The following is a 24,772-nucleotide window of genomic DNA, read 5'->3' as shown; positions in this document are numbered from 1 at the left end:
CAGCAAACATTTTATTCTATTTTCTATTTTTTAAAAATTTTAAAAATAAAAATCGGCATCACCATTTTATTTTTTTACGAAATTTAAAAAGTAAAATTGCGGCGTCTTCCAATTTAATACAATATACATAATGAATATTTTGGAGGATGAACCCAATATTAAAAAAAGTTTTTCTCTAATTTATGATTCATTGTGATTATTAAAAAAAATATATATTAATTAGGCATCTTTGCGTCCCTACTCTCTACTACTTGTATCATAAAAAATTTGATTATAAAAAAAAAATCTTTGAAATTGTTCTCCTTTTTAGTTGCCTTAATAACCATAAAAGCCACTTACTCACACTCCTCACTTACTACTCGCTTATCAATTATCATATTGCTACAACTCAAGGAGCAAACAAGCTTAAACGCTAAACACCGGAACAATCAGAGACGTAAGGCCGCGGCTGCTTCCGTCCATGGAGGACGAAATGTACGGAGTCCCGCCATCGTCGACGACGGTGTACTCAGACAGGGCGCCGTTGACACCGGACAACCTAATATTCCCTGTTGAGTACCACAGCTTCCTGATGTCCACCGGCGCTCGGATTCCTATGTTCGGATCCGACGAGCTTCTCTCGGCTGCAGCCTCCGGCGTAACGGCCATCACAGAAGCGGAACCCTCTTCCAACATCGTCGTCCCCGAAATCCTTCAGCGTCACCACTCCCACGACGCCGCTTCTTCCTCTCACATGAAGGCCAAAATCGCTTCTCACCCTTACTACCCTCGCCTCCTCCAAGCCTACATCGATTGCCAGAAGGTAACTGATTGTAACCGTTTCTATTTGGTAACTAACTCGAAATACTTGAGTTTCAGTTTTCTGTTTCTATTTTTATTTTTGAATTAGTTAATATGGTTGACGGTTATGAAAGGAAGTCCGTTGGGGTTTCAGGTGGGAGCGCCTCCAGAGATAGCAAGTTTGTTAGAGGAGATACAGCGAGAAAACGACCTTTGCAAGGGGGACGTGAATTCCACGTGCATAGGAGCCGATCCCGAGCTCGACGAGTTCATGGTCCCCCCACACTCCCTCCCTCTTCCATATTATTTTCCCTATTTCTTCAAATTCACATGCTTGTTTATTTGTTTTTTAATTGAGGATTTTATTTTTTCCCCCCTCGGGGTGGTTGTAGGAAACATACTGTGACATGCTGGTGAAGTATAAGTGCGATCTGACTCGGCCTTTCGAGGAAGCGAGCAGCTTCCTCAACAAGATCGAAACGCAGCTCAGCAATCTCTGCTGCACAGGTGCTTCCGCTCCAGCATCACTTTCCGGTCAGTCTTTATCACCCTACCTACTATTAGCTCTTCTATTTCACTCCCACTCCCACTCCCACTCCCAGTACTCCCCCCCTCTCCTCTTTTCTCTTTCAGCCTTCTCGCTGCACCATCGTTGATATCTGTGCACCAATTACTCTCTCTCTCTCTCTCTCTCTCATTTTATGTGGAAAATTAATTAATTAAAATGGTGTTTATAATATACATTCGCAGGGTTTAATTAAGCCTAATCCATGGTTTTCTTCCTTAGATTGACCAAGTGATCTAGTATCACTAGACACGCAGGCCGCAGCTTTTTTAGACTTTAATAAGGGAAAAACCCTAATCAACCTTGTTAACCAGCAATCATCTCTCTCCTTCTCTCTCTCTCTCACACACACACACACACGCAGAGGAGATATTTCCTTGTGCAGTTAATGCGTTGTAACTTTAAAATCCCCTTGTGTGTATGTGATTAATTTCACTGCGAGACAGTAACTACCTTGGTTCCTTCCGAGTTTTAAAAGAAAAGTTTTAACTTTTTGGTCATTCATGGCAGGTCAACAATGTTTAGATCTTTATTAGCTTTATTTATTTTTTTATTTCTATATTTATACAAGTCCTTTCATTGTTACATGGGCCCTTGATGTAGTCTTGAATTAATAGGTAGGCTCGTTGGACTTATATTGAATTCTCAGTCTTTATGATCAGATCACATTTTCTTTTTTGCTTCCTGCTAGTGGTGAAATGAATTTCTGGAACAACGGACTTTGCAAATGACTTTTCAGTTTCGTTATTGATGTAGTTCAGATATACACCTCTCACTAACCAATGAATACACCTATGTTTTCAAAACTCCCAATCGTCATAAATGGCTTTCATCTTCACATATGTTTGGCACTGTATGTCCTTCAAAATATTTACTTATTAGCTTGTTTAATTATCTGGCCATGATTTATGCTGAGGATAATATAACTTATTAGGTGTCAATTAAGTATGATTTATATATGATCCATTGTAATGCATGGATACATTTTTAATTTCTTTCACTTGTGATTATGTTGTTTTCTTTATTTTCACTTCCTTTGTTTTTGCCGTGGCTACTTTGTTATGGAATTTTTTTACTATTTCAAAAACTAGTGCAATTTATAAAAAAAAAAAGGTGTCTTTGTTGTTATTTGGCACTTGACATTGTTTTACAAATTAAAGTAGATTATATTACTGCTTAAGACAGGACTAAGTAGATTAGAGTTTATTATTTATTAGCTTAGGGCAGTTAATACACATGACCTATTTATTATGATATTGCTACAAGCTTCCAATGTGCTGCTTTTGGATTTAAATTTGATGGACATAAATTATCTGACTGTATTATGGTGTTTGTTCTCATCATTCTTTTATTATAGTGCGAGTTACAATAGAGCTCAAATTGTGGGACAATATAAAAACGTTTCTTGGGATTTTCTCTGTAAAGGGGCTGATGTTGTCATTCTGCAAAACAGTGTCAAATTTTGCATTTTACAGCATGTTTGGCGTTCTTACACTCAAAACAACCAAATTTAAGAATTTCTTATTTGTTATGCTCTCATCTGTACATTCTTGCTACTGAATGTTGATTAGGTTTGTATTATTTTTAACCTATAATAAATCGCTTATTTTTATTCAAACAGAAGTAGATTTGATATACTTTGTAGTCACCAAAAAAAAAGATTTGATATACTTTGTGTTTTGTTGAATTAATGATTGGTTTATGCACTTTGAGTATCATATATTTTTGACCGAAAATTCATTCCAGTTTACTCACTTATAGCTGACATACTATAGATTGTACTAATTAATATGTAATAGTTTAATTATATTCAGTTTATGTTAATGATGGTGAGGTTGGGTTATAGTTGGCAACTAGACAACTATATCCCATTGTGTTTATGTTTGAAAGTCTTGGTTGCCTTTCAAGTTTCTTTGTACTATATATTCTACACAATAATGCTATGTTGAGTTTTGTGTTTCTAAAAAAAACTCAAGAGGTATTTAGTATTAGTGAGGCATTTGCTATGTGTGGATTGATAAACACTAACGGTTATGTACCTTGAAATGTTGGCTTAGTTTGTTGGTATGTTTTTGTTCTGTGGATAAGTATCCTTTCTTAATCTTTACCAGTTCTTATTCAAGCGAAGGATACATTTATTGTGACAGAGAAACAAAGATAATATAAATAGTTCTGTGCTGTACTCCTTTGTACTCGATGTCTGTCTCCATCTCCACTAGAGAAGTATAAAGTGATTAAAGTTATCTGTTTCAGTCATGCGTACTTTGTGATTTTGAACCTTCAAAACTTATCTGGTCATGCATGTTCTGTGAATTTGAACATTCTTTATTCTAGTTCTAGATGTTCTCATTTAGCTACTACCAAATAAGCTAACTTTCATGGAACGTCGATTGCATGTTACTTCAAACTATTTTTGTGCTGTGCAATATATTTTCTGTATTACAGTAAGGTAGGTTATAACATTTTTTTGCGTTAAAAAAAGAAAGATTTGATTATTGTGCACAAATAAAGTAGTTTATATAAATATGATAGGAAAAAGTGACATGCAGATGCAGCAGTATCTATCTAAAATTGGGATATCTAACGATGAAATAAAAAGGACGACCTGACAAATGTTGGGCAGTTTTAGGAAGAAATAAAAAAAGGTTAATTAATTCAAATTGTGTATAAAAATACAGAAATGAGAGAGAAACGTAAAATTGGAGGCTGGCAGCGGGTGATTTTGGAATTACAGCTTTCGCATTTCACGTGCACACCCGCTGTTTTTCTGTAATGGTAGAAACGTTATTAGCCATTATACAATCAGGTATACCCCCATTTTAGACCTTCCCCACAGGCACTCTGTAATTGTAGAAACGTTTTTGCATTATTTTACTTTTCATTATCTCTTTTAATACAAAAAGTTAAAAATGGTATACAAAAGTCAGTACATAGAAGCTTTTTCATTTATTTTTTGGGTTAAAGACTCTGGAAGTTATTTGTCAGAGGATACATGGGGTTTGGTCAAATTCGCAGTCAGTTATTGTTGGACAGTTATTTGTATTTGGGATGAAGTTTGTAAATGAGAGTTTGTTTAAAATTAATTTTGATTAAAAATGAGTTGGTGTTAACGTGGTTTTTGTTTGTCAATTTTTACATGAAATCAGGGTGAAAACTCAGGTCAACTTCACGTGAAGTTGACTGCACCTAAATTTTCATCCAAAGTGAATTATAGTAAACTAACTGTTTGGATTATATTACTCAAAGCTAATGGGCTAGTAAGTTTTGTGATTTGTAACCATCAATTATCTATCATTATTGTTTTTAATGGTACGAGATTACATTTAATGGTGTGAGATTATTTACTTTTTTTTTTTGTTTTTTTACTGGTTAAGTATTGGTCATATTTTAATAAAAATATTAGCCCCTATATTTTTTCTTACTCAAAATCACTCTTAAAAATGAAAATTATTGAAAAATACATAAATTTAAATAATTATTTTATATTATCTTATTATTTTATTTTAGATATTTAAATAAATTCTAATATTCATTTCTAGTACTTTTGTACTCTTTAGTATTTTCTTAACTAGAAATTTTTACTATTAAAGATTCTAATATAATTTTTATGTTAGTTTTTTTATTTAATTCGATCTTTCTAATAGGATTAATATAATCATAATATAAACTAAAAAAAATAACAAGAACGTCAAAAAAATAAAATTTATATAAACAATAAATAATAAGAACTCTATAAAAAATAGGTGAATGTTATTCTATCCTCTTTAAAGTAACATGTAAGTTACCTTTTCCACTATTTTATTGCGCTTCCCAAGTATCACTGTCTCATTGGTGTTTCGTTTTCTCATTCCAAATCATTCTTCTAGAAAAGGTACGCCAACTCTCTCTAATTGCGTTTACTCTTCCCCACTCTTTCGTCGTGGTCATTACGCCTCCCAAGCATCATCGTCTCATTGGGTGTTTTATTTTCTCTTCCCAAATCATTCTTCCAGAAAAGGGTCTCCCAAACATCACCATTTCATTGGGTGTTTTGTTTTCTCTTCCCAAATCATATTTTTAGAAAAGGTACTCTAACTCTCTCTAATTACGTTTACTCCTCTTCATTGTACTCCTTTGTCGTCGTTGTTACGCCTCTCAAGTATCACCGTCTTATTGGATGTCTTGTTTTCTCTTCCCAAATCATTCTTCTAGAAAAGGTACTCCAACTCTCTCTAATTGCGTTTACTCCTTTCCACTCCTTTGTCATCGTTGTTGTGCCTCCTAAGTATCACCATCTTATCGGGTGTTTCATGTTCTTCTTCTGTCAGGCGTCACCATCTTCTAAAGATATTATTAACTCTCATGAGATTAAAGTAACTTAGTTTAAAATAAATATCCAATTAGAATATGACACATCTTACATGTTACTTTAGAGAGGGTAGGATAGCATTCACCTAAAAAATAATATGTATGAGAGTATTAATGAAAATTATAAAAAGAAAAAATAATAAAATTCACTGTATCAACAATAAACAATGAAGGACAAAATTAATAAATAAAAAGTAAACATGAATTTCTATCTTTAGGTGAAACATAGGTTAGACTAGAAGAAAAAAAAAACAGCCAATCAAAAGTGAAGTTTTCAAAAAAACTAAACATGAGTTTGAAGCTCCAAATGCCAAGTCAAATACACTCGAATTTGGATCTTCTAAATTTTAAATTTTTACCTGAGAAGGTAAAGTATGATTTCTCACTCTTAAACGGCTTTTTTTGTGTTCCACCTATAAAATAAATGGTAAAAGATTATACTTTACCCTCTCAAGTAAAATTCAAAATTTAGAGAATTCAAATCCTTTAACGATTGATTAAGAGTCAAGACTAGAAATGAAGGGTATCATCTTTTGATACAGGATTAATGTATAAATTAGTCCTGAAAAATGAGTTGTTTTTAAATTTAAAGGTTTTATAAAATCAAGTTAGTCTTTTAAATATTACAAATTAATTCCTTTCGTTATTTCATTAGCATTTTAAATCAATAATTGATGACATGACAACATATATAATACAAGGACAAAAATAATTAATTTGTAATCTTTGAATGATCAATTTAATTGATAAAATATTTAAAGGATGAATTTAAAGAACATGTTATCTTTTAGGGTTAATTTGACAGTTAATTCTTTGATATATGAATATGATCACCAATTAACCTGTCTTTCCTCTTCTCCTAGTAGTATATCGGAGTAGTTCCTGTTGAACATTCATTTAGAACCATGAGATTAGAGTGACGATGAATTCTTATTTCCAATTGTACTGTACTATAACCAAGAATGATACTTGATAGATACATGTGAAATTCTAAATGAGTAATACTTAATCAGAAGACTTCTTTCTACACTTAGTAGTAAATTCTAAAGGGAACACTTCAAAGTTATGGATACCTTAGCTTTTACATTGATTCTTGTTGGATGCAATGAAAAAGGACACCTGTAAAATTTGCTGTTGTTGACTGAAGCACGAAAATGGAAAAGGTTTATGCGTGGAGGGTCCTGGTGAATGGATTGGTGGATGCGAGGACCCGTGTTATTTTTGTTCATAGTTTATCCGTACTGTTTGATTTACGTCACTGTCAAAATTAGATCGAGTGGGTGTGGTTGGGGGGTGAACAGCTTCAGAATCTGACAATGGATGGAACCTGGCACTGAGGAGGACTGAGACTGAGGGTGGTGCCTTTACTTTCCCAACCTAGGTGTGCTTTGCTCTCTCCAAACCCTTGTCTCTTCCCCTCGCTACACAAGACTAGAGAAAATAATACTAATCTACTCTATCTACTATTATTAACTCGACTGGATTTAAGTGAGGTTCACGTTTTAATAAAAATTAATGTATGGTTCCTTTTTCATGTTCTTCTGTTAGCAAGAGCAATAATTGAAATTGCATTCTCATATAACACTGTAGATGATGATGGGGGTGCATCATCGGAGGAATATTTAAGTGGTGGTGGTGGTGGAGATGCTGATACTCAAGATGGGCAATCACAATCACAGTCACGGGTTGAAGATCGCGATCTTAAGGATAAGCTCTTACGCAAGTTTGGTAGTCACATTAGTTCTTTGAAATTTGAGTTCTCAAAGAAGAAAAAAAGGGGCAAGCTACCCAAAGACGCTAGGCAAACTCTCCTTCAGTGGTGGAACATACACTACAAATGGCCCTATCCAACGGTAAATATATAATTAATTAAACATATGCAACCTTGAATTTTGCATGTTAATGTGTGGTGGTGTTGTATATGACTTAGGAAGCTGATAAGGTTGCACTGGCGAAGTCGACAGGACTAGATCAGAAGCAAATTAACAATTGGTTTATTAATCAAAGAAAGCGTCATTGGAAACCCTCGGAGAACATGCAGTTTAATTTCTACGAAGGATGATCGATCTCAGTGAATTATCAACTGTATATTCCTAATTAATTAATAATTATTGCTTGTGTAAATTTATGTCGAAAGCGCCGATCTAAGGATTTATGACTCTGACATGCTTACTTATTCCCCACAAAAAGAATGGGGAATGATAGTATAAATTGTTTGCGTGACATGTATTCTTGATAAATGGCTACTCAGTACTACTCACATTGTGAAATGTAATTTGGAATTTCTGTTTCGTATAACGTGGTTCATGATTATTATAAAGATTTGGGATTTACACATTCAAATTACTAGTTTGGTCAGTAGATGACAAGGAACAGTGACGAAAGGTTGGATCTGCTTGGATTACTCCTTACCTGACGTATTTACCGTACATAATAACATTGTTCCCTTTTTGAGTATTGAGAATGATTTGAGACTTCAGAATCGTTTCTTTTTTCCTTTTCCTTTTATTTTTTATCTTCCCCTTCTCCTGTCAACTTCAGAATCTTTATGCCGGTTGCTTGTTTTAAAACCTAGAAGAGTAAAGAGATTAATTAGACCATTCAAGTAGTCCAGCATATCTTTTTAAGTCTATTTGGAATGGGCCAATACATCTAAAAACATTTGAGATATTTTATTCTTATTCTTTACAATTTATTTTTAAGAATCTCTTAATTATATCCATTTTAAACACTTTTTTTTTTCTACTAAAAAACTTATACGCCATATATAAATTTATCAATAATATATTAAAATATATATATTTTTTTCAAAACTTAAAGACCTGGAATAAATTCGATAGGATATTATTATATTGGTCCAAATAAAATTCTATCACAATGAATAACCATAGAATATTTCATCTATAAATGTATAATATATAATAAGAATAATCTTTTGTAATAGTTAATTTTAATCTGGTATTTTTAGATTATAAAAGTTACTTACACATAGAACTTAACTTTTATATTAGGACAATTTACGCATCTAAATTGTTTGACCCCAATATTACGCAAATACATTGTTTCCAAATTTAATACGCAAATGCATTGTTTCACTATTTTATGTAAACCGCTACTGGCAGTAGCGGTTTACAGATGTGTATAAACCGCTACAACCAGCCGCGGTTTATGTGTGTGAGTGTGTGAGTGTAAACCGCTGCTGCCAGCAGCGGTTTACGTGCGTGTGTATGTGAGTGTAAACCGCTACTGGCAGTAGCGGTTTATGTGCGCGTGTGTGAGTGTAAACCGCTACTGCCAGTAGCGGTTTACGTGTATGTGTGTGTACTATTTAAATAATATTATAAATAAAAAATTTAATTTATCATTTCACAATATAATTTAAAAAATATAAATATGCATGTAATAAATTTTTTATTTGTATTTATTATTAGAAGTGAGACCAAATTACAAATAAAAAAAATATAGTCTTCAAAGTATTGAATTATATAAAGCAAGACTAATTTTTTTTATTCTCATCTCTTTTAAAATTTATAAATAATAAAATAATTTATTTTTAGCCAAAAGTTTACTAAATTATATATTTTACTCTTTAAAAATCACTTCATTCTCTTTTATTTATATCAACCATACAAAGGAGATTGGAGAGTTTGGAAAATGGGTTGTGTTCTTTGCTGCTGATTTGCATTTGAGGTTCTAGCTAAATGATTTTTTTTATTTGTGCAACTTTGTTGTCTTATACCAAAAAATAAAAATTATTTGTATTTTACAGTTGATTAATTAGATAAATAATAGTGATAGCATCATAATTTTGATGAATAAAATAAAAAATATAAATATGCATGTAATAATTTTTTATTTGTATTTATTATTAAATGAGATTAAATAGCAAATCAAAGAGTGAGTACTCACAGAATACTAAAATATATAAACTAAGACTAAATTTTTTTTATCTTCATCCCTTCTAAAACTCATGAATGATAAAATAATTTATTTTTAGTAAAAAATTCACTAAAGCATACACTTTTTCTTTAAAAATTACTTCATTTTTTATCCATATAAATCATATGATTGCAAAAAATATATACTCCGTTTTCTTTCTCTCAATTTTTTTGTAACTTAATTTAGCATAAACAAACATTTTTTCTAATCAACGTAAACCGCTAGAGGAACACAGAAACCGCTAAAGTAAGTTACAAAAAATTGAGAGAAAGAAAATGGAGTATATATTTTTTGCAATCATATGATTTATATGGATAAAAAATGAAGTAATTTTTTAAAAAAAAGTGTATGCTTTAGTGAATTTTTTACTAAAAATAAATTATTTTATCATTCATGAGTTTTAGAAGGGATGAAGATAAAAAAAAATTTAGTCTTAGTTTATATATTTTAGTACTCTGTGAGTACTCACTCTTTGATTTGCTATTTAATCTCATTTTAATAATAAATACAAATAAAAAATTTATTACATGCATATTTATATTTTTTAAATTATATTGTGAAATGATAAATTAAATTTTTTATTTATAATATTATTTAAATAGTATACACATACACGTAAACCGCTACTGGCAGTAGCGGTTTACACTCACACACACATGCACGTAAACCGCTACTGCCAGTAGCGGTTTACACTCACACACACGCACGTAAACCGCTGCTGGCAGCAGCGGTTTACACTCACACACTCACACACATAAACCGCGGCTGGTTGTAGCGGTTTATGCACACCTGTAAACCACTACTGCCAGTAGCGGTTTACATAAAATAGTGAAACAATGCATTTGCGTATTAAATTTGGAAACAATGTATTTGCGTAATATTGAGGGTCAAACAATTTAGATGCGTAAATTGCCCTTTATATTATGGTTAATTTTGTGCTTTGCAATATATATATAGTTATATACAGGACTTATCAGACTCCAAGACTGCTTTTAGAAGTGAAATTAAGAGATACATATTAGGATTTAAGAGAGTGAGACTAAAGTCTTTACATTATGTTTGATGATTACATAAGTGAATTATGTCTTAATTACTAATTAGTATCTTGTTTGATTTAAAATAAATATGGAAATGAAATAAGAATATTTATTAAAATACCTTAGTTAACTAAACGGAAATGTTAAAAATAGGTAGCATTTGGTAGAGAGACTGAGACGGAAAGACTGAGACTGAGAAACAGAGACTAAGAGACAGATTGAAATAAATCTTAGTATGTTTGGTGCAAAGTGGGAGACAGAAATTGAAACAAGAATGAAATTCTAATTTAATTTGTACAAAAGGTAAAATTGAAATTAATTAATTGAAATGAAAGTATTTTAAGTATAAAATGTTATTAAAGTTTCAGTCTTCATTTCTAAAAATTTTAGTCCTCTGTCTCCTCACTTTTTAGAGGTACTGAAATATTGAAATTTTGGGGACAGAGACATAAATTTTAGTAGCGAAACCAACAAACATGATATTGAGTCTCAGTCTCCCAATCTCTATCTCAGTACCTCAAAACAAATGCTACTTTAGGGACAGGGACGGATCCAGAAATTTCAATATGGAGGGGTCGAATTTTAGATAATTTTTTTCATTCCATAAAAATAATTAACATATAGTTATTAGAGCTAGTTTTTTAAAAGATTTATATATATATATATATATATATATATATATATAATTTTTTTTCATAATGTTATTTTTAATATGATAATTACATAAAAAATATAAAAATATCAATAATACATTATAAAATTATAAAATACCAATAATTTATAGCGTGTTTAGTTAAAAATTATCACATATCTTATTAATTAAAATTAATTCTTTTAAAAATTTTAAAAAATTTGAAAAAAAATTATAAATTATAAATTATTTAAAAGACACATTACCTTTATAGAATACAAGATATAAGATATCTTTATAAATTTTTTTTAACAACATAAATTTAAAATAAAAATGAGTATTTTTTACAAGAAACTAATATCTAAAGTACATAATGTGATTACCAAAATATAACTATGTAAGTCATTATTAATATAATAATATAAATATTAAATATATTAATATAAAAATAAATGATTTTTTTAAAAATAAATATAGAGATTATTATATAAAAACTAATTTAAAAGGTACAAAAACTTGAAAGTAGGATATGATATTAAATTAGTTAAGTAAAAAATATTAATGAATTAAACAACTAAAACATAAATTCATCACATAGTAAAAAATAATACATATAAAACTATTAAATTCTATAATAATTTTTTTATTTTTTAAACACATATCTCATATATAAATATAATTTCTTAACATTTTCGGAGCCGAGGCCACTACTCGCCCCTCTAGGTCCGTCCTGTTTTGGGACTAAAATTTTTTGTCTTGAGCCTAAAATCTTAGTTGTAGTCTGTGAACACCAAAAACTAAAACAAATACTACCTAAGTATCCTAAAAAACGAATCAACATTTACATGTCACGATTAAAAAATCTGGGGAGTATAGTTTATAGGACTAAAAATACTATTTTACATTTTTTAATTATTATTATTATCATTATTATTATCTTTTATAAGTTTAAATTTTTAATATAAATAATTTTGTGATACATCAGGTATTAAAATGTCTAAAATTCAATAAAAATAAATAACTTTAGCACAAGGCAAACTAAAAAAAAAAAAAAAAGAAAAAAGGCCTAACAACATAATTTTTTATGTATTTCTTTATTAATTTAAAATTTTGAGATATTTTTAATTATGAATTATTTTTTAATTTTAAATTTTAATAATATTATTATAAAATTATATTCATTTTTTTCTCAAAACCAAATTTTAAATAAAATATAAAACATTATGAAAATTAATAACTATATTAATTTATTTTTTTTAATTAAGTAAATATATGATATTATAATAGGGATAATAGGTTGTTTTTTTTATTGGAGAAAAAAAAAGAATATTTTTTAGTTCTTATTAAAGTTTGAGAAATATTAGAAGGCTACCAAAATTTATTATTTTTAGTCATATTTTTAACCATTAATCCAATTCTTTTGATCTAGTAATCTAATAACATACTTTAACCCATATTTTTAAATATTGTTAGTTAATTAATAACAAAAATAATAAATTTTGATATCCCATATGATTCCTCTAAAAGTTTTATGACAAAAAACTAATGTGGAATTATTCTTTATGTGAATTGATCAATTGAACCAAAAATTGGAGACTTGAGAAATTTCAAATAGGAGATGCTCTGGATGAAGTGTGAGAAAGAAACTCATCGCTTGTTGTTCCTGAGTGAGTAGTTGTAAATTAAAGGTGTACAGTGTACATTTAATATTCTTGTGGGCTTGTGGCTTACAAGCATCTAATTTTCCTATCGATCAACGCTTCTTTTTGTGTGATAGCAACATTTTTTTCATCATGTCACCAATAGAATCCAAGCTTTGGACTAAAGTAACTGCTGTTCTGTGCTTTAATTCTCTTCGGTGATCACCTTGCATAGAAAGAACTATGGGACATAGTAGCCTCTGATGAATATGTTGCATTATTTAGAGGGCGAAATGGGTTATCAACAGTGTCATTGAGTTCCATTGTGTTCTCATCTGTGAAGGGTGGATTAGAGGGACGTGCAAGATTCTCTTCCTTCTTTGTTAGCATCTGTAGTGCCCTTGACATGGTTGGCCTCAAGGAAGGGTTCTCTTGTGTGCATAGAAGTCCTATGTGCACCACTCTTAAAATCTCATCCTTCTTATTAACATTGTTGTTGTCATCTGAAACTAGATTTGGATCAAATAGCTCTTCTGCTGTCCCTGATTGGAAATGCCTCCATGTCTGATTTTATTACAAGATATTAAATTGGATCAATGGAAGAAACAAAAGTTAGTTCATTATGCACATGCAGTCTTGGCTCATTAGATATTCTAGAAAATAGTTACCAGTATAACTATGCTGTCTGAGTATTCTGTTGATTTGCTTCTGTTATTCTGTCTCCCAGTAACTATTTCTAAGACTAACACTCCAAAACTATATACATCTGCCTTTTCTGTTAACTGACCATGAGCTAGGTACTCTGGAGCCATGTAACCCCTGCAACACCACTTAAGAAAATGAGTATTCCACAATGTTCTCAATAGGTTAAATTACACTTAACATTCACTGAAACCAAACTATAGCATTTACTGCAGTTTACCCTTTCAGATATGATCCACACATATTAATAGGTCTTGGATTTTGTTCAAACTTTTCAATGCTATATATATTGTTAAGGGTTGTGAATCAATGGATGCATTGATTGGTAAGAGATGCTTACAGAGTTCCGGCTATAGCCGTGCTAATGTGACTCTTATCTTCTTGAAAGGACCTGGCCAGTCCGAAATCAGCAATTTTGGCGCGAAGTTTAGCATCCAGTAAGATGTTGCTGGCTTTTATATCTCTATGAATTATCCTAGTTTTTGAATTCTCATGCAGGTAAACCAATCCTTCAGCTGTCCCAATGATAATATCATATCTCTTCTCCCAGTTTAGTTCTCTTCCCTTGACTCTATCTAAAACAAGAGATTGGGATAATATTTTATGACACTTGTTATAAATGGAGGCATTTTTAAAACCATAGTTTAGTAGTTACCAAAAATAAATTGATCAAGACTTTTGTTCGGTAGAAATTCATATACGAGCAAGCTTTCGGGTCCAGAACAGCTGCATCCTAACAACCTCACTAGATTCTTGTGCTCCACGCTACTAATTATGTTGACTTCATTGTAGAAATCTGCTGCTCTATGCCTGTTGTTGAAGTACAACCTCTTGATGGCAATTTCTCTTCCATCAGGCAGAACACCCTGCAACATGGATTTGTAAGAGTGGTTTTGATATGCAAAATGGTGGGGGAGGGGAAGTAGGTGTTATGTGGAAGAGAATTTACTCTATAAACCGATCCAAATCCTCCCTGTCCAAGCTTGTTCGCTTCGTTGAAGGAGTTGGAAGCCTTCTCCAGTGTAGAGTACTTGAAATTCAAGCTGTTGCGGTGAAGTGTCTTAGCCAACTTCTCTGCATCATTTGAACCTAGAAAAGGAGAAGAGCAGTTTAGATACTAAACAAAATTTGTGAATCCTCAATAACTTATGAATACATGGTAAGAGCAAATTCAGCTTTGTATCCCTTGGAGGATTTGGAACGTTGTTGTTTTCTGTTTTTTGAACATTCTTTAAAGAAAATGAATAAGTCAGTTACCTCTTCTTTTTCTTTGAATGTATCTATCTTTCCTTATATAGACCCCAATAGCTATTCCAACTACCAAAACAATCACTGCACTAACTACTGCAACCACTATCACTATAAGAGTACCTGCATAAACCAGCAAAATGAACTACTCAGGAATATAAATATTTATCTTTATCAGGTACAAAATAAGTTTCTCACAACATTAGAAGAGTAACACCAATTCATCATGATATGCAATAATTGAGACAAGATAATTTTAGCCTTTAGCATGTTGGTCCATTAGGGACAATTGAAATTAGGTAGCACAATAGGATTAGATAACATTAGATAGAATTAGTTAACTGTTTATTACTTATGAATATAGACAACGGCTAAACCTCGATCGAAAATCAATTCTAGTCATTCTAATTAATTGTAAAAGAATAGTCTTATTATGAATTCCTTGAGAAAGTGGAGTTTTTTTGTGTATTTTGCTCGAAATAAATGTATCAATTATGCTGTTCCATAGCAGAAAAAAGAATTCATTACCTCTTGATCTTCCATTATTCTGCTCCTTGTTAAGAAAATCTGTGTTAGAATACCTCATGAAGCAGCCAGTGTTCAGTGCTCTACCTTCTGAAGAAGGCAAGCATTTCAACACAGATTTAGAAGCATTCTCAAGACATGCTTTGCAAGAACTACTGTTCAAACTCTTCCAACAATTAGCCAAAACATAAGCAGATTCATTTACCCTTCCAGAAACATCGACCTTCCCTCTTGCATAGTATCCTTTGCTGTTTGGTGCAGCTTGAACTACTTCCAAAACCGCCTGCTTCGCGGCCGCTTGAAAACTCGAGTTCTTCCTAGTTTTGTTGCCACAAACAGCCTTGTCCCCTGGCCCTGCATACTCATCAAAGAAGCTATAATTTTCAGACCTCATGAAGCATCCATCAAGAAATATGCGGCCACCATTGTATGGGAAGCATTTAGGAAGAACCGTGCGTGCCTCAGCATAACATAACACACAATCAAGAAGTGAAAGATCTCCATAGCACTGTGCCAGGCCATAGTTTATGTCTGGTCCTGTCCCTGTAACTGCTGTGCCGTAGCCGGTACTGCGCATTTGTTGGCTTATCTTCTCCATGGTTGCAATGAAATTTGGAACAAAGATGGTAGTGTTGTGCTCTAGTTGATGGCCACATGTTACTTCAACTGTTTTGGCCCTTGGTTCTGCTACCACTGAATCCAACAGTAACAGAGATTTGATGAGGAGGAAAACAAGGATCTGGGGATAGACAAGAGAGACTAGTTTCTTTTCCATTGCTGGGACTTTCATCAAGCAGCTGCAAGGCAAGAAGACTATTGAATTAGAATATGTTACAGCTATATTGCTTATGACTGAATTCGTTATAATTTTTACTATGGAAAATTATTAATTAATCAAATAAAAGCAAGTTTGAATCAATTAACAGTGCATTGAACATACTAAAGTGATCATACACTAAAATGGTAAGGGATGGGTCCCAACCTAATTAATGTGTGTGAGATAGATTCCAAAAATTTTAATCTTTTTAGTTGAAAATGAAGATCTTGAGTATTTTTCTGGCTTGCTTTTTGCAGCAAACTATAAGCTAGTTTCACACTTGAACTACTGCTATGATTGACAATAATGAGATAACAATAATGAAATAGAATCAAATGGAACATTTGGGACCACAATTTGGGATAAATAGTCAGCATCACAATAAGGTTGTGGAAACCATATCTCTTAGATAGATCTTATTACACTTGATGGTCAAATGAGCTTTCAAAACTAAACAAGTTGGAGCTTCAAAAATTATACTGACTTTGACTTTACTAAGTTGTTATCTATTTCAATCTATAAAATACTACTTTTTCTTAGAGGCTATCTAGGTAATATTGAAAACGACAAAAAGAGTAATGAATGAATATTGTTATTCACAACTTCATTCATTAATCACTAATACTATTATATGCTAACAACATTTATCACATATTATAATGGTGAACGAAACAACAGATGGTAAGTTTCCTATTAGAATAAATGAAATCCTCAATTACCTATGAATTATTATAGGAACAAAAGGAACTAAACTAAATCAAGTTGTCCCATGATACCTCACTTTCCATGATGCAACATGCAACCTGAAATTATGTAGAGTAATAGTGAACTCAATTAATCAATGTTTTGGACTAAGTCAAGAAGAAAGGCTTAGAATAAAAAAAGGGTACAAATACCAATAACAACGAGTCAAGCAATTGCTAATGAGTGGGAGTTGGTGATTGAGACTTGATAATCAAGAGTTGCTCGTTGACTTTGAAATCAAGAGCATCACATGATGACAATATGCTTACACCCAAAAAGTCTTCATTATCCACGCGGTTTCGTGTCTGAACCAAAGCCGAAATAAACTGAAATGAAATTTTCATCTGTGTTTACCATATTGTATTGCAACTTCCTTTCATATCCGTTAACAGTTTCATATAATTTTAATGGTTTTTCTGGATTTTGTTTTTGACATAATTCTAGAATGAGTACTTGGACATATTGTATTCTACACTTAAAATTTTATAAAATTCATACAACCGATCTATATGCATACTTGTGTTGTTGAATAAGAACTTTGATAAAAAGAATAAGAGTACAGCAACGACCAAGAAGTCGCAGCCTCTAGAAACTTACTACAAATCTAGAATATATTATCAAGTTACAAAGGTTATGCCTATGACTATGTATCAACCCCTAAGCAAAACAAAACAAAATTATTTTTTATTCACTTATTAATAAGTGTTCCTTAAGCAATTGGTTAGCGACGCCCTATTTTATATACAAATGTATAATGATATATATAACAATATTATAAGTTGGATTTGTTCATATTTTATGTTGAGTTTGTGGTGTGATTATGTTATTAGAAAACTGCTTAACCGGTGTGAGCTGCTTCCGCAGCAAGAGCACCATTTTACAACCCTTAATGTTTGACTTTCGTTAATTAGTTGGTAGGATCAAGCATTGTCTAAGAAAGAGTGCCGCATTTAAGGGATGGATTTTTTTTTTTAAAAAAAGACGTGATCTTTATGCTTGAATTAGAAAGAAAGAAAACAAAGTTGGATTTTGCATAATTAGCTGACTCATGGATTCTTTCATATAACATAACTACACATGATATTGTAATGTACAAAATTTTAACAAAATTTAACTATAGGTATGTCAGTGTGTATGTATGCTCAAGTAGATATTTCCTATGAAAAATGTTGTGTACATATTTAAGCGTGGAACATCGTGCTACACTCATCGCTCATCCACCATTAGATTAATGGATTATGCCATTGCTAGCTTCAAGGATGAAACCTTGCCAGCAACTCTGTCATCAGGTTCCTTAGCAAATATGTGCAGAAAAGAGAAACATTTTGTAGTACGTCTCATCTAGGCTCAATAAGACTCTCTGTCATGCTGTCCCCTGAAGACTGAGTCATGGATCCTGGCTGAAAATTATATCCAGGCAAACTTGATTTGCTGAGTTCTGAAGAACTAGAATTAAGAAACGGCGGTTGCGTTGGCTGAGGAATTTCGTGGTTATTGTTAATCATTTGAACAACTGCTGACATCGATGGTCGCAGCTCTGCAGATGCTTGCGCGCAAAGCAACCCTATCTGCAGCAGTCTGCATGCTTCCTCTGAAGGGAAGTTACCCTCGAGGGCTGGATCAACGATTTCGGCTAGCCTATTTGATCCGAAAAGGCTCCACAACTTTTATAAATGCAGAAGAAAAAAAAATGATAATCAGCCAAGGAAGGTTGTCCAAGAACTATGAAGAAAATTTGGCTTGTTAGAATCATAAAATTAAATAGTATAGAAGCATATAGAAGATAGCAGTTACCGTTTGTAGGATAGAGGATGAATTGGAGATGAAGGAGCTGTTTTTTCTGCCAGATACAATTTCAACAACTAGAACTCCAAAACTAAATACATCCGCTTTCGCAGTCAACTTCCCACAAACTATATATTCTGGAGCCATATAACCGCTAATACGAACAGAAAAGAAATTGTAAGATTAAATTGAATTGTTTATCAATCATTAACATTTAGTCAGTTATAAATGGTTGCTTGCTTAGGCACACTGTAATGCATAGCAGTGATGCAAAGAATATGAACCTAAAGTCCTAAAGCCTATGATCATAGTTTAAACATTGATAATGGCGTAGCATAGTTCTTTGGTTGTGTACTTACAGTGTGCCAGCAATGGCTGTGCTAAGGTGAGACTTATCTTCCGGAAACAATCTAGCAAGACCAAAATCCACAATCTTCGGTGTGAAGTCATTGTCTAGCAGAATGTTGCTTAATTTTATGTCTCTATGAATGATTCTAACAGGAGACTCCTCATGAAGATAGGCCAGGCCCTCAGCAATTCCTAGTATGATCTTGTACCTCACTTCCCAAGTCAATGGCTGCGAAATCCTCCTAGCTGCAACAGATAAAAGGAGAAGTAAATAACCAGAACCAAATTAAGAAGGTTTGCATTTATCATCAGATCTCAGATATACATATATATAGTTAATAACCTGAAAAGTGATCATGGAGACTCTGGTTAGGCACATATTCATAAACCAAAAGGCTTTCGGGTCCTGTAATGCTGCATCCCAAAAGCTTTACAAGATTCTTGTGATGAACACCACTTATCAAATTGACCTCATTGAAGAAAAGATCTGCCCATTGTGTTGTGTTAAAGCTAAGCCTTTTTATGGCCACAACATTTCCATCAGGCAGAACTCCCTACATTGTTGAAGTAAACAGGAAAGTATAACATCATTAGTTGCTCAATCAATAATTTGGTTGTGTGAAAGAGGTAACAATATCAATAATTACTTTATAAACTGTGCCTGATCCACCTTGTCCTAGTTTATTTGCATCATTGAAGTAATTTGTAGCTTTTTCAAGGATTTCATATGCCATATTTAGCTTGGACCTGTTCACTCTGTCCAACAGTGCACCAAACTGTCGCCTATCTGATATAGAAATAACATTGCACTAAATGTTAGTATTAGGAGTTTGGCTAAACAACCAAAAATTAGATAGATAAACAAAATGACACCTCTTCTTCTCTTGAGTAGATTCTTCCTTGCAAAGTAAACAAATGTTGCAGCAGCCAGAACAAGAGCCAGGGCAGCACAAGATGCAGCCAGAATTATAGCTAGCTTGCGCCGTCCTATCATACAATAAGATTTTCATGCTAAGTTATCTCAGCAAACATTCATGTACGTCTATCTAACAATTTAAAGTTTGACTCACCATGATTCCCAGAAGCAGAAGCAACAGTGGTTGAATTGTAATAAAACTTGTGTGAGGAATACCTCATGTAACAACCAGTATTCATCGCCCTCCCTTCTTCTTTGGGAGGACACGAATCGATTCTAGTTACAGCATCAGCCAAACAGCTCTTACAGGAAGTTGCATTAACAAATTTCCAGCACTGAGCCAATCCATAAACACTCACATTCTTGCGGCTGAATGAGCCAACGAAGAAGCCACCGTTCTTGGGCGCCAGATGACTCAAGTTGCTCACCAACTCCAAAGCATTGCGCTTGTAAACGACGCCGTTTCTGTTACTGGTGCCGTTACATACCGAGGTGTCTCGATCGGTGACGCTCTCGTTGAAGAAGTTGTAATCATCGTACCTATTGAATTGAATTGACGAAGCCTGTAACTAACTAACTGAGCGGTTACAATAAGCAAGTAATTAAATACCTGAGGTAGCAGCCATCGAAGAAGAGAGAGCCGCCACGTGTCCCTTTCTGGAAGGGAAGGCAGGTGAGGATCTGTGTCTTGCACTGGGCGAAGCACATGTTGCAGTCTTGCTGAGACAGATCGTTCATGCACTGGCCGAAGGCGTAGACCGTCAAGTTGCGAGTCCCGTTGATAACTGCTCCGTACCTTTTAGTTGAGATGAGAGGGGTAAGTGCGTCCATGGCAGCAAGGAAGTTTGATACGAAGAGTTGACGGGAAGGAGCAGGTTCGGTCCTGTTGGTGCAGAGCAAGGCCGCCCTTGTGGCTCTGGGGTCCGAGAGCGAAGGAGTTGATAAGCAACAGAGGAACAAGAGAAGGAGGACAACCACAAAGGGTGCTGAATCCATCACAGGTAAAATCAATGGCTTTTCAGTTTGACAAAGGTGAAGGAGATATATACAATTCACAACTTGTGCTCTCCATGTGCTTTTAAAACCTTTTCTATATCAAAATATTGTGTGGATGAATGTTCTAATCATGTATTATTAATATAAAAGATTTATTACAAACAATTAATTATGTATTTTTATTACAAACAATCAATTATGTACTTTTACTATAAAGATAGCAAATAGCGTTGTTGTATCATGTATGAGCGAACAAAGGGATCATAAACGATAAGCGTGAAGGAAATTTCGTAGGAACCTGTTTGTCAATTCTAGTTTACATTATTCGTTTGGTTATTGACCAATGAGAAAGCAAGTTCTAGATTGGGCGTGTCACTCAAGTCAACTCATCTCTTGCTTTCCGTGGCTAAAATTTTGTCGACAAAGAATTGAGAGTTGCACGTCACTTGCCACTGGTGAAGTCTCTATCTCAGAACTTTTTTTTTTTTTCAGAATTTTGCTTAACTCGTGTCAACTTCAACCGTGGACCTGTCATGCTCTAAGGCCTATTTGTTTCTATTCGTACTCATTTTGGGTCAACACTCTGCAAAAAATTCCATAGGCCAACAACCAGAATTTGGTTGGGACTTGGTTCTTGTAGGTCTTGGGCTTAGCTCTTTCTACAGGCCTATTTAAATTCTGTATTGCACTGGGCTAGAATGAACCATGGCTAACTCTCTTGACTCAAAACTCCTTCTGACCATATTACCCAAAAAAAAAAATCCTTCTGAACAAAAACAAAAAAGAAACTCCTTCAATGAGAAAAAAAAAGACATTTATAACCAAGATAAAAAAACCAACTTAGATTAATTTAATGGTTAGTAGCAAAAGACTTACCACCTTATTGATAGGGGAAAAATAAATGAACTAGCATTGTATTAAATTAAGCAGTAATATTAGGAAAATAATTATTCTAGTAATAATCAATGGATATTAAATAAGATACTTTAAACTTGTTTGAACTGAAGTTTTATTGTTTCCCAAACAAGGTTGTAATTCAAGTTTCATGCACTGATTGATAATTAAAGTCTTCATGGGATGCTGGGATGTTATCATGTTAATATGAGAGTCTGAATCGGTCACAACTTACTTGTTCATTGGAAAATTATGGTATTTCACAATATCAAGGGTGTACTAGGAGAAATTCAAAATTGGATGAAGCCGAGGAAGAATGCAATCAAAGTTTCATCAAACAGTATTGTTTCAGCAAGCAAACTTATGAACAGGCATTAATATTATTACAACTTGGAAAAGGGGAAATAAATAATCAAACATATGTTGGTGTTGGTTCATCATTAGGTCTTGTTGAAGTGTTGTGTTTTCTGCCTCTCTCACTAACACTATTATCAGCAAACTTCAAGCTTGCATGGTGTGACCCTTTCTCTTGCTCCTTTGAGTTCCACTCACCAAGGTAGTAGTCTTCTTCTGTAACTTTCTTTGATGATGGACCAAAGAACATGCCACCCCACTGCGGGAAATATATTAGACATATGGGGAGGGTGCATATTATCATCATCACACCCATTAGTGTAATTCCCCTCTCTTTTGAAAATTTTGATCCTTTGAAGAATATTAGTTGGGTCACAACTGCACCCACATTCCCTCCTCCTCCTGTCATTCCTGATATCACTCCTAATGACCTGAACATCATCATTATCAAGAGTTATGGTGTTTATAGACATCAAATCTCAAAAGTTGAGTGATCAAGTGGGAATCACATTCTAATCTAATGGAAATAAAATAGGAGTTGAAACAGATATCTAAATAATACCAGAGAATCACATTCCCAGTTTCAGCCAATTACATAGGTATGCATGAATGGCTTCAATATTTCTCCAAATATAAATATGATGCATGAACCATACTATATGCCAGAGAATCATATTCAATGTCTCAATCAAGTACATAGGTAAGGATGATCAATGACTTCCAAAAAGAAAAAAGAACCTATCCTATTCCACTTTTTCTTTTACTTCTATTTTTGTCCTCTTTGTGTCAATGAGTCTGAACTTGACTAAAAGAACACTCTGGAGAAAATGGAAAGCAATTCAATGGAACTAAAGATAACTCTAAAGAGAATGAAAGAAGAAGAAGAACACAAACCTTCTTGAGACAAAAGGAACAATTCCAAAGGTCATGCCACAAGCAGCTTGAACAAACACAGAGAATATGATCATAACAACAACAGAAACACTCAAAGATCCAACAAGCCCAAGAATTATGCAGAGGACACCAGCGAATGTTTGGCAAAGCCACAAGGCCCAGAGCCTACCCCTCATTCCAAACCTCTTTGAAACTGCATCAGATATGAACCCTCCACCGGGCCTGGAGAACAGATTCGCCAATCCGAAACTGGCAGCAATGATCCCAGCAGTGTGCAGCTTGAGATTGAATCTGTCATAGAAGTACTCAGCTATGATGTTATCAATAGTCAACTCCACACCAAAGCAGTATCCATAAGTCAACGCCAGAATCCAGCCTCTATAGTTAGTTACACCATGGAAAAGAACTTTTGAGAATTCATCTTTTGGTTTCTGCCCTGACTTCTTTAGCCTCTGGAAGTTGCCGTCTGGCGTGTCCTGTCCAAATATTAATATAGAGAATGCTGTGAGCATCTGGAAGAATGCAGGGACAAAGAATGCGATTCTCCAGGCCGTGAATTGCGCCGCGCCGATGTCTCGGACGAGGGAAAAGACTAATGGCATGATGAGTTGGGTTGCCCCTCCTCCAAGGTTCCCCCATCCGCCGGAGAATCCATTTGCTCTGCCTACAACAGGGGCAGAGAACATGGAACTCATCCAGAATTGCGTGGACACGAAGGTAGCTAAGGAGAATCCGGTGAAGAAGCGGACAAGGAGGTAGGAGGTGGCTGAGTTGATGAGTGAGGTGAAGTAGACAGCCGGTGCAGTTAGGAGAATGAGGGAGGCGGAGGCCAGGCGAGGGCCCACCAAGTCACAGGCTGTCCCCATGGCTACTCTTGCGAAGACGGCGCCGGAGACTGAGGCCACTCCTGCATTGCCGATGTCTGTGGCGGTGAGGTTGAGATTGTCCCGGATGATGGGGAGGAGGGGCGGTGCTGCAAAGCTGGAGACAAAGCATGAGAAGAAGGAGATCCATGAGAGGTGGAATGCTCTCATGTGTGGTTTGGCTATGGACATCAGTCTGAATTCTGTGGCCTTGTTCTCTGAATCCACTGCCACACTCGATTTTTGAGATTCATTGCTGCCTGCTGCTACTGCTACTGCTGAGATCTCCACTTCCATGCTTGGAATTGGATTGGCCTAAACAAACAAGCTAAGCCCGAGTATTCTGCAACTTATTTGAGTTCAATATATACTATAACACTCTAATTCGACAAAATCCCCAGAGTGGTTCGAGGTTCACGCCGTACACTAAAATCGTTCTTGAAATTCTAATTGCACCAACTACGTCCCTGAGATTGGAAAAATTGCATCATAATAGTCCCTAACCCATTTTCCTTTAACGAAGCACTGACGTGAACCTTTAGTGACACGTGTCACCTCATGATTTGGCCACGTGTAACGGTATGATGACATATCGGTCAACAATACGTGGCATGCTGACATAGATGGGTATGCCACGTGTCATAATGCTATTTTGCCATGTGTTAGATTATGCCACATGTCGCAATGCTATTTGTCCACGTGTCATCAACTATGTCATCATTACATGTGCACCAAATACTTTGTATC

General features: G+C 34.0%; 4 protein-coding genes across 5 annotated transcripts; 1 reads left to right on the top strand and 3 right to left on the bottom strand.

Annotated features, from left to right (window-relative positions):
- Positions 1–321: 321 nt before the first annotated feature.
- LOC112733876 (homeobox protein knotted-1-like 6) lies at positions 322–7,877 on the top strand. The gene is made up of 5 exons (XM_025782973.3): positions 322–802; positions 935–1,054; positions 1,173–1,314; positions 7,283–7,545; positions 7,623–7,877. The coding sequence occupies exons 1-5, from the start codon at positions 461–463 to the stop codon at positions 7,752–7,754; spliced, it is 999 nt and encodes a 332-aa protein (XP_025638758.1). The 5' UTR covers positions 322–460; the 3' UTR covers positions 7,755–7,877.
- A 5,055-nt stretch (positions 7,878–12,932) lies between these two features.
- LOC112733873 (cysteine-rich receptor-like protein kinase 2) lies at positions 12,933–17,286 on the bottom strand. 2 transcript variants are annotated; one of them, XM_025782971.3, is made up of 9 exons: positions 17,128–17,286; positions 16,951–17,034; positions 15,418–16,211; positions 14,899–15,012; positions 14,591–14,730; positions 14,297–14,507; positions 13,982–14,216; positions 13,608–13,758; positions 12,933–13,503 (listed from the first exon to the last, which is right to left on the bottom strand). In XM_025782971.3, the coding sequence occupies exons 3-9, from the start codon at positions 16,202–16,204 to the stop codon at positions 13,162–13,164; spliced, it is 1,980 nt and encodes a 659-aa protein (XP_025638756.1). In that variant the 5' UTR covers positions 16,205–16,211; positions 16,951–17,034; positions 17,128–17,286; the 3' UTR covers positions 12,933–13,161. The 2 variants fall into 2 exon arrangements, with proteins under 2 accessions (XP_025638756.1, XP_025638755.1); XM_025782970.3 differs by lacking the exons at positions 16,951–17,034; positions 17,128–17,286 and adding an exon at positions 16,397–16,679.
- Positions 17,287–18,002: 716 nt separating this feature from the next.
- LOC112733875 (cysteine-rich receptor-like protein kinase 3) lies at positions 18,003–21,365 on the bottom strand. Its single transcript, XM_025782972.3, has 8 exons — positions 20,635–21,365; positions 20,179–20,564; positions 19,982–20,095; positions 19,756–19,895; positions 19,452–19,662; positions 19,120–19,354; positions 18,770–18,914; positions 18,003–18,639 (listed from the first exon to the last, which is right to left on the bottom strand). Exons 1-8 carry the CDS (start codon positions 21,018–21,020, stop codon positions 18,313–18,315), a joined length of 1,944 nt encoding a protein of 647 aa, XP_025638757.1. The 5' UTR covers positions 21,021–21,365; the 3' UTR covers positions 18,003–18,312.
- A 771-nt stretch (positions 21,366–22,136) lies between these two features.
- LOC112733871 (high affinity nitrate transporter 2.5) lies at positions 22,137–24,488 on the bottom strand. Its single transcript, XM_025782968.3, has 2 exons — positions 23,163–24,488; positions 22,137–22,699 (listed from the first exon to the last, which is right to left on the bottom strand). The coding sequence occupies exons 1-2, from the start codon at positions 24,320–24,322 to the stop codon at positions 22,327–22,329; spliced, it is 1,533 nt and encodes a 510-aa protein (XP_025638753.1). The 5' UTR covers positions 24,323–24,488; the 3' UTR covers positions 22,137–22,326.
- Between the last annotated feature and the right edge of the window lie 284 nt (positions 24,489–24,772).

The sequence above is a fragment of the Arachis hypogaea genome, chromosome 13, assembly GCF_003086295.3.
Source record: "Arachis hypogaea cultivar Tifrunner chromosome 13, arahy.Tifrunner.gnm2.J5K5, whole genome shotgun sequence".
In the NCBI taxonomy this organism is placed as follows: Eukaryota; Viridiplantae; Streptophyta; class Magnoliopsida; order Fabales; family Fabaceae; genus Arachis; species Arachis hypogaea.
Note: the sequence above shows the minus strand (reverse complement) of the source record. Positions and strands in the feature narration are given on the sequence as shown.